The sequence below is a fragment of the Protopterus annectens genome, chromosome 2.part2 (assembly GCF_019279795.1).
Source record: "Protopterus annectens isolate FY-2018-M chromosome 2.part2, PAN1.0, whole genome shotgun sequence".
Classification (NCBI taxonomy): Eukaryota; Metazoa; Chordata; order Ceratodontiformes; family Protopteridae; genus Protopterus; species Protopterus annectens.
In genome coordinates, this window is record NC_056730.1 from 839,365,632 (window position 1) to 839,383,131 (window position 17,500).

General features: G+C 37.8%; 1 protein-coding gene across 1 annotated transcript in view; it reads left to right on the forward strand.

The window, feature by feature from the left end:
- The window catches only part of ADGRV1 (adhesion G protein-coupled receptor V1), a 3,979,741-nt gene that overhangs the window by 1,126,293 nt on the left and 2,835,948 nt on the right, over positions 1-17,500 (forward strand). The window contains exons 40-41 of the mRNA XM_044064182.1: positions 429-507; positions 6,383-6,521. Of these exons, the coding sequence (XP_043920117.1) occupies positions 429-507; positions 6,383-6,521 (218 nt within the window). The remainder of the gene's footprint in view (positions 1-428; positions 508-6,382; positions 6,522-17,500) is intronic.

The following is a 17,500-nucleotide window of genomic DNA, read 5'->3' on the forward strand; positions in this document are numbered from 1 at the left end:
TTCATGGTAACTAATATTCATTTTTTATGATACAAGCTATTGTGCTTTGTTTTATTTTATTGTAATTACATTTATTAACTGTAGGAGAATTAGGATTTAAATGGACCCTTTTTCAGGTTCAGCCCAGGAAAGACAATACACGTGTAAAATAATAAAGTGATATCAAATGCAAGCATAACAAAGATCAAATCTTGCATGCAAAGGTCAGCATACTAGGTATTGCAGCATATTTATAATTGCATATGTAAGAATTTTTTTATTTAAGGCCACCTTCTTTTTGGCCTTTGTAACTATGTAATGCATTAATGTATGTAAACAGGTTATACAGTATTCATTCATTTTCTCTTCCCCATTTTTCATGTTCCAGCATAATTATGCGTTTACGCGATGTAAGGAGGCTAATCAAAGTTTTCATGTTTGTTTTTTAGATGCTGTAGGTCTGGTTGCCCAAGTGACTATTGATGCCAATGATGGGGCTCGAGGAGTTATTCAGTGGCAGCTTACAAAGTAAGTGTTTAGAACTCTGGATAAACTTTACAGATATTATAGGTTCATAGGTTAATACTAAGCTAATTGCCCTTTGGGCCATTTTTAGCCTAGCCAGTTATCTCATGTGAGAATCAAACCCTTATGCCAAGCCCTGACCCTTTGTCACAAAGAAAAGCATATGAAGGATGCATAGAGGACAATACAAATGTTATTCTTATCAGTGGAGAGCACTGCCTGCTGCTAAAAGAGTTACTATAGTTTTCATACTTTGTTTACATGTGGCTAGTTTTATTAAGTTGCATGCCCCACTGAAATATGTAGAGAGAATAGGATGCTAGAAGAAGAACCACTTGGATGATGTCTGACTGATTCACCCAGGACTGCAAGCCACACAAGAAAAAACAGTCTAATTTGGACAGAATGCACCTGTGAAGCTTTATCTACAGTGACTTGCATTAACTTGATCTTAAGTTTCCTGAATGCTTTTCTATAGCTGGTGTGGGAGATCACTGGATAGACTTACTGCAGTGTTTGCATTCAGTATTTGTCTCTAAGTCTTGTCACAGATTCAGACAGATCAGATTAAAATATAACACTCATGAAAGTGCTTGTGAATTTTGACTGTTTAGAAGAGTTCTGTTAATCAATGGTTATTGTCTGGAACTATTAAATATGCATTAGTGTGTGTGTGTGTGTGTGTGTGTGTGTGTGTGTGTGTGTGTGTGTGTGTGTGTGTGTGTGTGTGTGTGTGTGTGTGTGTGTGTGTGTGTGTGTGTGTGTGTGTGTGTGTGTGTGTACTCATGCATGTTTGTGTCTGTGTATGTGCACGCACTCACTCGTGTGTGGTCAAATATATACACTGATTTTGAAACTCCTTTAGTGATTTACCATATTTGTAGCAATTTAAACTCTTACAGATGCTGAGTGAGGTTTATAATATTAGTGTTCAAACATGATGTTAATTATTTGCCAGGTATTTAGTAGGTATGCAAAAAAGGTCCTTTTGTATCCATCATGATTCACAGCCATGTGAATAACAAGAGTATGTGGTCCAGAAATCTACAGGACAACAACTGTACAGGCAGCATTACAATCACAGTGTCTGAAAAATGTGTAACTCCAGTATGGGTGATGCACTGCTCAGCAGAGCATAGAAAAGCAATAACATCATTCATGCAATACATAAAAGAAATACAAAGCATGACTATAAGGGGATGTAGGAGCACATCCCTATAAATAGCTACATTGTGTACCGGTACTGGTTAATAAACGATCACAGCTAGATCCAAAGAAAGTAATATCACCACCCTCCCAACAATGGCAGAGCAGCCAGTATTAATGTCCCATCATTACCATAACATGCAAATGACATATAGACTGCAGATATGGCCAGGGAAGATTAAATACATTAGTGGTAATCTATGAATGAATGCAGGCTTGCTGTGTCTGCCCATGGCTGGCTTGATCTCATCATGAGGTCAAAGTGTGACTGACTAAATAAGTAAACCAAACATGGATAAACCAGCATTACTCGCATAGAGGAGTGGATTATTGCTATTATACAATGTTATAATTAAAAAAATACATTTCTTACACTTTAAAAAATAAATTGATAACCTTTTTTTTAAAACAATAGCCTTGTATCTCCAAATTTATTGCTGCTATAGTCTTTCTCAATCAACTCCTGCAGTTGGGGATACCCATAATGCACTAGGCATGCATGGTACTGTTGACATTTGTGCAGTGTTTTATGGTAAATGTTGGTTTTGACGTTTTTTTTAGGTCTCATGTGTGCACTTGCAACTACTATTTATTTGAGGAAGTGTGTACTTTCCTGACATCCTGGCACCAAGTTTAGTGTATCTTTTTAAAGATTTTCATACTTTTTTCTTGTTAAAAGTACCTTTGGGAAGGGCGGAAGTTTGTATTCCACTTTCTTGGTACTTGTGTTTCCTTTCTCTGGTTATCATAGCAAAGAATAATGTGGCTGTAGCTTTTTTACTCAGTAGCTGGAGCCTTCAAGACTTATTGTTGTGGGTAATGATGGCTTTACAATGGGTACAATACCTGCTATGGCCAATCAGTATGCACATTGTAGAATTTTAATGAGGTTACATTTTATAATGACAAGTCAGCACCTTTTCACATTTGTGGAATAGTAGGAAATGACACAACATTATCAGAAAACTGGTGTTGATTGAAACAATTTCTGTCAGGATGACAATGGTTTGCAGGAGTTTAAACACTTTGAACATTCGTGGCAATAGCCTGCTGACGTTGTGTAAAATGAAATTCACATAGCAAGCTGTTGTTGAATTTTATACTGTATTGCAGTTGAAAATCATTGCAGAATGTGTTCAACAAACCTACAGAGAAAAGCTGACAGAGTAATGAATTTAGCTTGTGTTGCTTCATCTTAGACCCTAATCATATGAGATTCAATTAAGTCTTTCAGTAACAGTAAATTATTTCATGTTGTCATTCTTTAAAGAACTAACCACAGCCTCACATTTTACCTGGGTGAGCCTTTGGCTACAATCAGTAAGTGATCTCTGAAATCAGTGGCAAATTAACTTCAGTGAGGTATGCTCATCCACATAAATATACCCTCAGTTATGTACACATCTGCAGTACAAGTTATATGTAAAATTTAAGTGCAGTCCTCACTGAGAAAAGGTGAGAGGTTTCCTGTAGAGACTTTTGCAAAGGTAAAGCACCTTCTGGGTTGTTATACTATGCAATACATTATAGGTTCATAGGTTCATAGGTAGGTACTAGGCTATAGGTCCAAGAGCCTAAGTAAGCCTAGCCAACAAAGTTCCCTGGCTTATGCCAATCCAAGAAAGTTAATGTCCTGTGCCCTTGTCGAGCAGAGCCACAGAAGTGATCCCCGGGGTGTGTTTCCTATTTCCCATCCACTCATCAAGATTTTTCTTGAAGAATGTTAATGAGGAACTTTAGGATGCAGAATATCCATAACATACCTCTCAACTGTCCGGTACTTGCCAGAAAGTACCAATTTAAAACTTAAAATAAAAAAAAAATCCATATAACTATATGGTCTGAAAATGTTATTCCTTTGTGTAAAATTTTTAAACTATCCGATATTAGAAAGTAATCACTTTCAGTCTTTATCTCACTTCTCCTATAAGTCCCAATGTTTATTGTCCCATATATATAATTTAACACTTTTTCATTATTTGATTTACTATTTTAACATCACTGCTTATTTTTCTTACTTGTTCTTAAATTACAGTCAAAATCTCCCACCAGTATTATATCCATATTCACACAAATATAATTAAGATTTTTGTTAAACAATTATCTTTCTTTCTTTATAACATATGCATATATAGCAATAATCCTATAAACATTTGTTTTCCATCTCAAGAATAATATTGTTATCCATCCTAATTCAACTATAGTAATGTTTAGTATTTTGATATTTTCTTGACATAATATACATATCCTTAAACACGTTTCTTTTCCTATGTTCCAAATAATTGGTCCATCCCATAACTTTTTCTGTTTGTGACCTTTCTTCCTCAGTTAATAATCATGTATCCTCTAATATAATTATTTGAGCCTCTATTAAATCACGTAATTCCAAAATATCTATTCTTTTAATACTTTCCGTACTATTAACATTCAAAGATAGAATCTTCATCTTTTAAATGCAGTTAGTATGATAGCTTTCTTATCCTTTATATGCTTTTAAATTTTCTTTTTTCTTTCTTTCACTGTTTTCCCTGTAGAATTTTTCTTGCCTGTCACTACTTGCCAATTCATATATTCATCTGCACTTGTATCAAATATCTCTTCTTCCCTTTCTTTATCTCCTTCTTTTGAATTTATTATAATGTCTTTATTTTTTACTCTGACTTTCTTGTTCTTTCCCTGTATTTTTGTCCTGGACTAGGTTTTGTATGACTTCTTTTTCTATAAATTGCATATATTCACACTCTACCAATCTATGCCCAGTATTACTAAATCACATTTCAAGTCACGTTTTTTTTGCTTCATGTCCTGCTTTACCACATATAAAACATTTTTGTTTATCACATTTGCTAATTAAATGATTATCTTTTGCACAAAAATAAGTTTTAGGCTACCCTCTATATTTCACAAAACCTCTATTACCACTGACATTAATTACACTAGGAATATGTATCACAATATAATTTTCGATTTTTAATATAACTCCACATTCCCATCCCCCAGTCCATAAACGTCTTTCATCATAAATCTTTATGTCCATAACATCTTTACATAGAGTCATTAAATGTTCTTTGAACCAATATATATATATTTTGTTTCTCTATGGAAAGGTTGTGTCACATACTCTGACCATGGATTACTGCTCTTTTTTTGTTCATATTTTCCTAAAATGTTTTCCATGGACTGACCAGTCTCAAAGAATATATCACAAAATGTCTCTTTATTAAGTATGAAGGCTCTTAACTATTTGTGTGAAATACCCAGTGGGGTAAAAACAGAGTCCCACATCTCTTACCTGTTCAGTCCTTTTTCTTTTTTTACTCTTACTCATACGATAAACTACTTCTTTGTTTCTTTCACCTCCTCAACCCTCCCTTTTTTCCTCCCTCCTTTACTGTTTACACATAGGACTTCTTTTTTGTTGTTTCTTCTACCGCCTTGTCCTCTTGGATTTTTTTCCATTATTTCATCCCAGGATGGTGCTACCTCACTCTCTGGTTCACTTTGATTAATACGTTCTTTTAAAAAGACATCCCGCAAACATCCAGATTGGAGGGATGTAATAATACATTCCTGTTGGATCTCCACATTGCCCTTGAAAATTTTTTTCTGAAACAAGTCTTCCGAATCTATTCCTTCTTCTATTATACTCTCCAGACCATTCCTCTGCTCTGTTTTCTCCTTCTCCTCCAGTATAAACAAATCCTCCACCTCCATCAAATTAATTTGTTCCTCCAATTCAGATTCCACCATCTCCATATTCAACTTTTCCTATTCTGCTGCTTTTTGTTTTAGGCTAACAGTCATCATGCTTCTTTCTGTTTATCCAGGTCTGCCTTCGTACCAGGAGCAGAAACAAGAAGTAAGATGCACCACACTCAAATGTGTCCCCCTACTCTGAAGAACTGGGGAATTCCCCCATTGCCTTGGCCAAATTTCCCAATTCAATATGAATTCCACCTCAGGTTTCCCCTGAAAAAAGGCCATAGGCATAGTGGGACTAACCTGGTCAACAAACTGTAAATAAATAAATAAAATATCATACCACTCTGTTTTTCTGTATTGTACATTATATTTCTGTATATTCCTTGTACAAATAACATTATTGCATATATCTTTTACACCACTGTAGAATGTTTATGAAAATGAATACAGTGGGATGTCTCTGATCTTTTTAAAACACACTCCTGTAAGCATGAGAAATGCTAGTTTACCATACCAGACACAAGTCTCTGTAATTTTAAAAGCAACTCTGCCTGTTTTGTTTTTATCACAGAGCTTCTGCTAAGGGTAGTTTTTAACATATATGCTTACAAAATATGTTGAGTTTGGATGTTGATTTGCTGTGCCTCTGAAACCAGCATCCGGGGAGAAGGCCTGGTCAAATTACAGGATATAACAACAAATTTGGAACACAGTTGTGCACTTAACAATGTTAACTATTTATTTTAAAAGTTATGTATTATTTGATAATGGTGGTATAGTGTAGTGTAGTGTAGTGTGTGTAATAGAATATACATTACTTCGACACACATAATGTGCTTATCCCAAATTCATGGTTTCTTAATATGTTTATGTGTAAGTGAATAAGTAAGTGACTGAGTGATGGGTTGTGTTGTAGTATTGTCTGTGCCAGTGTAGAATAACTGTTTTTTTTTTGCTTATTCTGTTTCAGTTTTCAGGTAAATGAAACTGCTCAGAATCTTACACTGGTCATATATCGCAGCAAAGGAACATTTGGAAATGTGTCAGTGTTCTTCTACCCACAGAACCTTGAGGCTCATCTGGGGCAGGACTACAATGCTACACCAAGGGTATATATCCCATTACCTTCTTTGTGAAATACAATAAAGCATCATTTATTTAATCCCTTCAGTAACATGCTAGAAAAAGACTGCAGCTGCTCAGCCTAGAGGTGATTCATTATTGCCAAATTAGTTATACAAAAATCCTCAAGGCCCACTTAGACAGTCAGTTAAAACAGCATTATATACAGTGAAGCTTAAGTGTATACATTGTTGATGTCTGTCCCTGGAATTTCTGTTTTTTTTTTTTTTTTTTTTTTTTGCAGCTACACCATGTCAAATGTATCATTTAGCCAGAAGGTGTCAGCATTACCAATCCATGAACTGAAACTCAAATGTATTATTTCATGCAAGCTAGACAGACACCAGTTTATATGAGATGCAATTAGCATATCTTTTTACCTTACCTAAATAACAGACTTCACTCTCTCTATAGTAGGAACACATTTCTAATGGTCTTAATTATTAAGTTCATTTGAAATAATTTACCATGTTTCACTCATTGGTCAAGAATAGTACAAGTGAAAGGCTTACAAAGGGATTTTGGGGCACCCAGGACAGTGATCACCCTGCCCCCACACAAGGAAAGTTGATATGGGAATCAGGGAATTTGAAGAGAAATTGGTTATATAAGCCGGACTCAATTGTACAGAGTTAAATAGTAAAGAATATTGAAGGAGGTAGAAAGGATAGCTACTCATCTCACGAGTGGAATGTGCTGCTGCCCATTGAATGCCACGTGGTATTCCATCCACTGATTGCATGGCAGAGTACATGGAGATGGATGTCAACATACACAAATCGGTGGCAAGAAATCTAGTAATGATGTTGAAAACTTCAGTATACTGGGATTCAGCTGGTTAAGTCTTTGCATGTTTTCTGAAAGGTACGTAGGACAGGCACTTGGTCTAGATGGTTGAGGGACATATGCAGAAGCTGTCATCATATCTTGCAATCTCTTAGAGCAAAAAAATCTGAGCAATGCCATAAATAATGGGGGGACAAAGGCCCAAAAATAGGGACAATTTTTAAATATTGCTCATATAAACTTAGAAAGTTGATAGAATAACAAATGTTCTATTAGCATGAATTTTCTGAAAGGTATGAAGTCAGAAACTCAAATGCCTGCCATTATTTGCTTGCTTCCATTGTCAAGGATTTGCCAGTTATTTCCAGAAAACCAAACATGTATGAGGAACAGACCAAAAATATGAGGTAAAAATCTGGACATTCTATGAAAACCCAGAGAGGTATGGCTGGCATACTTAATACAGTGTTGAAAGTACAAAACACGTGAAAGATTCATGGATTTAGAAGGTGATAACTGTTGGGGGTTGTGGAATCTAAGGCACAAAAATAATCTTTTATCTGAATAATGCCATGTTTCATGAAACAAAAAAGAGTATTTTTGGTGCCTGACTAAAATGAAATGGCAGGTACTCTGGCAAGTGAACTTATAGTTGTTGGAAAGGGACCTCTGATAAGTCCTTCTGCTACATATATTTTGGAAGGCATTAAATTTTTCATTTTTAGCTGTATAGCATGATCGTGTGAGGAATGATACAGAAAAATGTCATTATAGATCTCTACAATATTTGAAAAAGATTAGTGGGCTTGGTGGAGGTGGTGTAATAATAATATGAAACAGAGTGGAAAGACATAGCACCTGCAGATGAAAGGCCTACAGTAACAAAACAAAATGGACTTGAAGAAGAGATAATGAAGAGATGATGACAGTGTCTTCAGACATGTGAATCAAAGGAGGGAGTATATATATATATATATATATATATATATATATATATATATTGTTATACAGCCAGCCATTTTCAGTAGAAAAGATCAGGTAAAAGTGACACAATTAGTTTTACTCCATGTTCATGCTCGAGAGCAGAGGGCAGCCTCCAGATTGTTATGGATGGAAAGAAAAGTCTGCTGATTAAACAGATTAGAAGAGCAGAAATAATTTCTAGTTGACAGTTGTCAGTTGTTGAGAAAAGTTTTATTTTTTTGTCCCAAGACAGGAATACTAGAATGTGTTGTCACAAATGGCAAAGATTTCAGATATTGTATTATAATGACTCCTGAATGGTGCTTCCTTACAGGAAAGCTGTTAAGGGACTGGAATAGTGCTGTTACAAAGTATATGAGAATTTGTTGAGGATGTACGAATATACAGCTGTCGGAACAGTTGTGTGAACAATAAGCAGAAGCTGCTAAAATCTTAAATCATATTGGCAACAACCATCTTTGTGGAAATAGTCTGCGGATTCTGCTCAGGAAGAATTCAAATGAGTCAGATAAGCATGTGATTCTATGCCCTGTTCTTTGACTCCATGTTGGATTCACATGTGGCATCCAATGAATGTTATTATTCCTAGACTTTTTATGTACTTTCCATTCACCATGTGATGTGGCAGTTCTTAAGACTGATAAGGTGTTCTGGGAGCTGCCGGATGAAGGTGAATGTTACACTTGATTTGGAGATGATAGTTTACTATCTGTCAGAGGCTTTGTCTGATTAAAAGTTCCCAGAACCCCATTTTGACATCAATGAGCTCCCATGTGTGATTAGTGCTGTACCACAAGAATCAACTCCAGGTCCAGAACTATTTGGGATTTGCAGTACTGACATCACTTTGGGCTTATAGCATTACGTTCTTAGCAGGTTAAGCCAGTGTTTGAACTAGAGAGAGGACATGAAATGCAGAACACATTGTATAATTTTATAGTTCATTCAGTTATACTAAGCTGCCCAACCTTGCATTCTGAAGACATTAGGCTGGTGATGAGGCCACTTCAACGGCTGGGAATACAGTAAGATAAGGATCCATTCACTGAATTATGGCAACAAAAAAGCCTGACACTCACTGTAACTGTACACGGCAGCTACAGTAGATAAACTGATGTTCTTTCCAGGTACTATGTGCACCAGCCTTCTTCATTCTGATAAAACTCAACATGCACTGCTTGTGTCAAAATGCAGCCTAGCCTGTGGTTTAGCATTGCTTATAAAATTTTTGAATGCCTCTCTTTGGCAAGATCGGACAGCAAGTTTCAGAAGTTTGTGTTAAGTTGAAATCCAGTTATACTGAGCTCTCAGCGTTTTTTGAATTTGTCAAGAATTTCTGTATCAATTAGCTGCAAGAAGCCCTAGGACTAAACATGTTTTCTCCCATCCCAGGATTCAGCAAACTTCCTTGCAAGAATAGCTTATTCTTGCATGGAAGGGACCGTTCTCGTGCAGCATGGCAGCGCGCTATGCATATTCATGAAGGTGCTCTGCCGTACTCTAATATGGACATGGTTCTGTGTATGAGCACAGAGGTGTGTCTCAGAGCAGTGCGCTCACAATACGCACACACCCTGCACTCCATAATTGCTGTACGGCAATGTAAAGTGAGCGAGAGTGTCCGCAGACACCATTACCTTTCAACCTCAGAAGAAATCTGGACAAAGCCATAAAAACCAGGACAAAAGTGAAACACTGCTCTCACAGACTTATAAAGTCGATAGAATGACAGGCATCACATTAGCATGAATTTTCCAAAGTGTATGAAGTGTAAAACTCAAATGTCTGTCATTATTTCACAACTGCAGTCTTTAATGCTTTGCCACTAATCTACCAGAAAGCCACAATTGTATGAAAAATGGACCAAAAATGTAAGGCAAAAATCTGGACATTCTGTGAAAATCTATACAGTTGAGAGGTATGGCGGACACTGTTACTCTCTGTGGAGCATACCTCTCAAATGCAAAGCTTGTCATGTCATTACTATTTGAAAAGCACAGCCCCCCATAGATAATGTTACAGAAAGCAATGTGCATACTCCTACATTAAAAATTAAAACATATCTGTTTAATATTTTTTTTCAGTCTGCAATAAAGTTTAAGCGTAGCTTAGCAGGTGTGCGCATTGCACAGCTCTGCTCAACCTAGCTTACACATCACAAGGTGCTAAATAAGAATATACTTGGAAAAGTAGCAATGTGGAAATAGTGAAGTGGTTAGAGTGTTTGCTTTGCAAATAGTCGTTCATGGTTCACTCCCCACTGAAGCCAATTTGAATCTTACATGTGGAAGCAGTACATAATTATTATTATTTTTTTTATAATTAGGTAGTAAATAATATATATTTGTCAACCAGAGTAGTGTAGTAGGTCCAGATGTGAGGTGTCAGTATAATAAAGTTGTGAAACCCCCATATAAACACAAGTGCTCCATACAGTATAGTCACATAAGAATAGATGTAATGAAAGCACATAGGAGGATGCCAGGGAAGGTAAACAAAATTATAATATGTCAGGAATGATGAATCAATCCCATATATCTGATAGTCTATAACATAAAACGTAAGCAATGTTAAGCATTGCACAGCTATGCTTACTGGGAGTAAGCACTGGTTAACTATGCATGGTAAGCAATGAGTAGCCCAGCTAAGTGCATTTGCCCTTTGGTAAGCAGTGCTGAACCTGCCCCTTTAAGCACTGAAAACCTTAGCTAAGCAGGCTTGCCCATAGCTTAGCTTAGCTCAGCATATTCAAAACCATCCAATCATGGCAAAGGAAGGAAATCTGCTGTATTTAAACTTCACAGGCAGGAATACAGCTCATAACTGGTTGTAGCTCTCTACTGTAGGCAGTATGGCTGCTGTTGGAGAGGGTATGCACTTTCAGGCACAACGCTGGGGCATACAGGAGTCCAAGGTCATGGTAGGACTCCTTGTTAAAAAACATGACATCAGACTGCTGCAGGACCAGTACCATGGCTGCCAATAAAAAGCAGAGGCCTGGGAAAGTCTCACCCGCAATTTCATCAGTGTCACTGGCATCCTTCAGACTGGTGAGTAGGTCCGGCACCACTATGCCGACCTTAAGCAGAGGAAGATGGAGCTCTTGGACCAGTGGGTCTAAGAAGCATGGCAGAGGGGTGATGTCCCAGGCATGTGTAAGTATTCATATCAATAACTGTTTAACAAAGTCCAGCCTGTGTATGTGATGGATAGGTATGCATAAATGTTTCTCAATCTTCTTTACAGCTCCAGCTGAGTGGGCTGCAAACCAGAAAGCCCATGCAAGCAGGTTGCAAAGGCTGTGTCGTGAGGCCGGTGAGTAACAATCTAGCTTGTAGTATTCATAACAAATAAATATAAAGGAGTAGAATGTCACCTGGCAGTATTAAAAATGGGTATGTTTTGTACTGAATAAACCAGATGATATTGCAGGTATATATAAATAAAACTGTAACTGCCTCTCAATAAAATTCAAAACCCTGGACTGGTTGTGTTTACTCTGATATTGTACGAATTGAAATGCGTACAGGTTATGCACAGCAACTGTAGCTCTGAAAGCATTAGACAATCAAGTCTCATCTGACAAAGTTAGTGCCTCTGCAAGACACAAGATTAACTGATATGAAATGTTTCATGCACCAAGAACTGATATCTGAATAGTAATGTTGTGTTAACCACTGTTTTCCACACTGTGCTATGTCAAAAGGTATGTATAGGAATGTATGTATAAGAATGTTGTAATTACAAGGTCAGATTGTACAACCAAGAGAGGATGAGACAGAAAACATTAAAAAAAGGGACAGCAGTTTCTCAATAGCTCATTCTGATGAAACACAAGCTTGTTGTGTTTTCAGCAGAAACAGCCACAGTTCGAATCCCAGGAGTGATAGTAAGCTGTATGTATAATTTCAACTAGGATTTTGTGAATACATGTAGAAACAGTCAGGCAGTGTTAACATAAATTTCCTCCACAGGTCTTCCAGGTAAGAGAAGGTATAAAGTAGCTATAAGAAGGCTGTAGGTATACTGTGTCCAATACTCACGGTCCAACCCCAAGGCTGCAAATGACAGCAAGATAAGTACATACACCAAGTGGTCTCCCCCAAGAAATGTTCAAAAGTGTCATGTTGTCACAGCTACTGTTCCCTGCTGACAACAACCAGTATGACCGATAGAAATCAAGGCAGAGTATGGCAGTAGCACACACACACACACACACACACACACACACACACACACTAATGCACATTTAATAGCTCCAGACAATAACAATTGATTAACAGAACTCTTCTGATTGGTAGTTGATTTTTATGTGCCGAGTTACCAGCCCTGACGCATAACCTTCATTGAAGGTACGCCCATTCACACATGTCTCCACGCCGAAGACGCTCTAGCTGAGAATCGAACCGGACAGCGTCTTACTGTGAGGCGACAACGCTAACAGAACTCTTCTAAACAGTCAAAATTCACAAGCACTTTCATGAGTGTTATATTTTAATCTGATCTGTCTGAATCTGTTACAAGACTTAGAGACAAATACTGAATGCAAACACTGCAGTAAGTCTATCCAGTGATCTCCCACACCAGCTATAGGGAAGCGTTCAGGAAACTTAAGATCAAGTTAATGCAAGTCACTGTAGATGAAGCTTCACAAGTAATAACAGGTATATTCTATCCAAATGAGTCTGTTTTTTCTTGTGTGGCTTGCGATCCTGTGTGAGTCAGTCAGACATCATCCAAGTGGTTCTTCTTCTAGCATCCTATTCTCTCTACATATTTCAGTGGGGCATGCAACTTAATAAAACTAGCCACACGTAAACACAATATGAAAACTATAGTAACTCTTTTAGCAGCAGGCAGTGCTCTCCACTGATAAGAATAACATTTGTATTGTCCTCTATGCATCCTTCATATCCTTTTCTTTGTGACAAAGGGTTGGGGCTTGGCATAAGGGTTTGATTCTCACATGGGATAACTGGCTAGGCTTAAAATGGTCCAAAGGGCAATTAGCTTAGTATTAACCTATGAACCTATAATTTATCCAGAGTTCTAAACACTTACTTTGTAAGCTGCCACTGAATAAATCCTCAAGCCCCGTCACTGGCATCAATACTCACCTGGGCAACTAGGTCTACAGCATCTAAAAAATTCCCTCCACAGGTCTTCCAGGTAAGAGAAGGTATAAAGTAGCTATAAGAAGGCTGTAGTTATACTGTGTCCAACACACACGGTCCAACCCCAAGGCTGCAAATGACAGCAAGATAAGTACATACACCAAGTGGTCACCCCCAAGAAATGTTCAAAGGTGTCATGCTGTCACAGCTACTGGTCCCTTCTGCCAACAACCAGGGTGACTGATAGCAATCAAGGCAGAGTATGGCAGTAGCACACACACACACACACACACACACACACACACACACACACACGCACACGCACACGCACACACACACACACACACACACACACACACACACACACACACACACACACACACAAGCATGCACTATGAGTGCACATATGTAACCCTGACTATGTGAATTATGGGTAGAAACATTCAGGTAGTTTTAACAAAGATTCCCTCCGCAGGTCTTCCTTGTAAGAGAAGGTATAAATTAGCTATAAGAAGGCTGTAGTTATACTATGTCCAACACACACGGTCCAACCCCAAGGCTGCAAATGACAGCAAGATAAGTACATACAACAAGTGGTCACCCCCAAGAAATGTTCAAAGGTGTCATGCTGTCACAGCTACTGGTCCCTTCTGCCAACAACCAGGGTGACTGATAGCAATCAAGGCAGAGTATGGCAGTAGCACACACACACACACACACACACACACACACACACACACACACACACACACACACACACACACACACACACTATGAGTACACATATGTAACCCTGACTATATGAATTATGGGTAGAAACATTCAGGTAGTGTTAACAAAGATTCCCTCCACAAGTCTTCCAGGTAAGAGAAGGTATAAAGTAGCTATAAGAAGGCTGTAATTATACACTGTGTACAAACATACAACTGCCCAAACCAAGGCCATAGGTTGTTGTAATAATAACTGTAATGTAATGATTAGAGCAATAATCATTAAAGCTGTGACCACTGCAAGAATCTACATTTGTTAAATGACATCTGTCTCTCTCCCCCACCTTATCTTCACCAATAATTTAAACACATAAATGAATGGGTATGTTTTCCACCAAACCTACCATTGGGACATGTGTCCTATTGTTCTACAAATGTTGAAATGTATTCCAATTAATGTTTCCTGTTCAGATACTATCATTGGTAGCCTGTTGCTATCAATATAACCTGCATGGTGGTGTAATGCCCACTGTGGTTCCATATATGCATGTGTTCTGTTTGCTATGCAAATGTTCCAAATCTGTTGTTTTGGGTTAATGGGAATACTCATGCATGCTGTTATAACTAATTCTGAAATATGTTTACCATTACTAAACAATATATGTTCTAAAACTGCAACACCATATCACATCTGGGATGATGGATCCCAGCAGATCCACCTCTCCCGCCTCATCTGGCCATGGTACTGGGCCTCAGCATGTCTCGGACCCACCCAGGGACCTCCTCATTCACTGGTCCTGCACCACCTTTGGGTGGAACTGCCTCAGGTGATGGGGCTCACCCCCCCAGGTGCGGGCACGGACAGGATCCTGTCACCCAAAGCCAGATCCGTGGTCTGGTGCATAGTGAGCTCCGCAGAAAATTGGGAGATCTGCTACACCAGCTTGAGGGCTGCATGACACATTTAGAGGGTTAGCCTGTCCCTCCTGATCAGCCTCTAGCACAGCCACCTGTGGGGCCATGAAGGTCCAGTGGTGACTGCCCATGGGTGGGAACCTCAGTCCCACTGTATTCATTTGCGGGCTTGTGGGCTTCCGATTACCAAACACCCTGCACCATCCAAGGAGTTTGCCCCCCATGTGTCATATACCACCCCTGCATGCTGTCTTGTCTGTCTTCCTACCCAACCTACCTCCCTAAATATGCCTACTATCCTTCCCCAACATCCCACTCTCACCTTAAAAAAAAAAGAAAGGGCAATCTGTCCCCCCCCCCAAATTTTGCCCCATACATAGCTGTCTATTTTGCAAACATTTCCACTGGACACATGTAATCTGGTCTAATTGGCTTCACAACACATTATTGTTTCCTCACCCCTCTCTAAGGGGTTTGAATGTGCAAATATACCTCCAACTTCAGTATATATGCACAGTTGTTGGTGTAGAAATAATGGACAGCTATGGACCTTCCCTACACCCATTCTTCACATCCCTAGCTATTTTTAATATTGTTTTTCCCTTCATGCCTCCATTTTCATCACTGTCCTATCACCCCTTTTTTCTTTTCTTTTAAAGAAATTAGTACAGGGGTAAGTGGGAGTAAGCAGTACTAAGTGGGAGTAAGCCTGTTTGCGCAGTGCTAAGCAATGCCTACACAGGTTAAACAATTTTAAGGCTAACTGTCTGTCAGCATAGTTAACTGGAAGTTAGCATTGGTTACCACCACACAAAACTGCACAAACCTTACAACTGCTGAAAAGTGCCTTAATCACTCTGTATCCAACAGCCCTTGTTCTTCCCAGCAACAAAATAATCAGCCCTTACAAGTCTTGAAACCAAGACCCTGCTTACCATACCAACAGCAATTTACCACTAAGCCATCTAAGCTATAGATAGGTCTGATGTTTTTTCAGACATATCATTCAGCACAGTCATTCAACAGTAGTGAAAAGGTTTGTTAACATTAGTCAGATTTTGTACACACACACATATATATATGTATATATATATATATATATATATATATATATATATATATATATATATATATAAATGTATATGTGTATGGAGCTGCATGTATATATATATATATATATATATATATATATATATATATATATATATATATATATAAACATTAATATGTAATATATGTAGAGATATACATATACAATATACACATATATGATATATATATATATATATATATATATATATAAAATATATTATATATATATGTGTATATATATATATATATATATATATATATATATATATATATATATATATATATATATATATTTATTTATTTCCAGTTTGGTGACTGGGGAGGTCCACTGGGCTCAGGAAGCCTGTTTTCAGTGGAGGCCTGGGAAGAAAAGCTCTGCATTCCACAGTTTAGTTACAGAGAATATTACAGTGAATTATTGCAAAGCATACTTTAGATAGGTACAATAAAGAAGAAGAAAGCAATTAAAATTTCATTTTAGCATGAAAAACTGGCAATAGCATTTAGCATACATAGAAGAAGAGCAATAAGGAAACAATTACATGTTTGTTTTAGCATGAATAACAGCAAATAACATTTAACATACAAAGTACAGTTTTGTTATTTACAGAGAGTACAAATTGTATCAGGTCAACTGGTCAACTAGAGTTCAGAGTTAGCCAGGGGAGTAAGGGGGGAAGGAGTGGTTAGGAGGAGTGAGGGGGAGCGCGCAGTTGCATTTCATAGTTGAGAGGAGATGGGAATGTAGCTGCGTTTTAAGATTTTCTATGTTTTTGCAGGTCCTTAGGGAAGTAGGGAGAGAATTCTATTTTTTAGCTGAGGAAAATGATAGGAGATGCTGACCTGCAGAGCGGTTGGGTTTGTGGACAGAGATTAGGTTTTAGTGGTTAGATCTGAGAGTTCTGTGAGGAGTATAAGGTTGGAAAATGTTAGATAGTGCAGGACACCTAGTTGGCTGAAATAATAATTTGTGGGCTGTAATGAGTTGGAGGTAATCTAAATGGTTGGGGAGCTCAAGCCAATTTAGCAAATGAAGGGAAGCACAATGATGAGAGGAGGCTTTGGCCTTGGTAGCAAATTTGGAAATCTTATTGTAACAGACCTCCAGTTTGGAGGTAAGAGTAGCGGATCAATTAGTAGCGGAGCACCATATAGTAGTGAGGGGAGCAGATACATATATCTGAATATGTGTGTGTATATATATATATATATATATATATATATATATATATATATATGTGTGTGTGTGTGTGTGTGTGTGTGTGTCTATGTATATAAATATATATATATATTTATAAAGAAAAGGGGCAAGGCCCACATTAAGGAATGTCCCATATGTTGGAACTTGCAGCAGTTTCAGGTCCA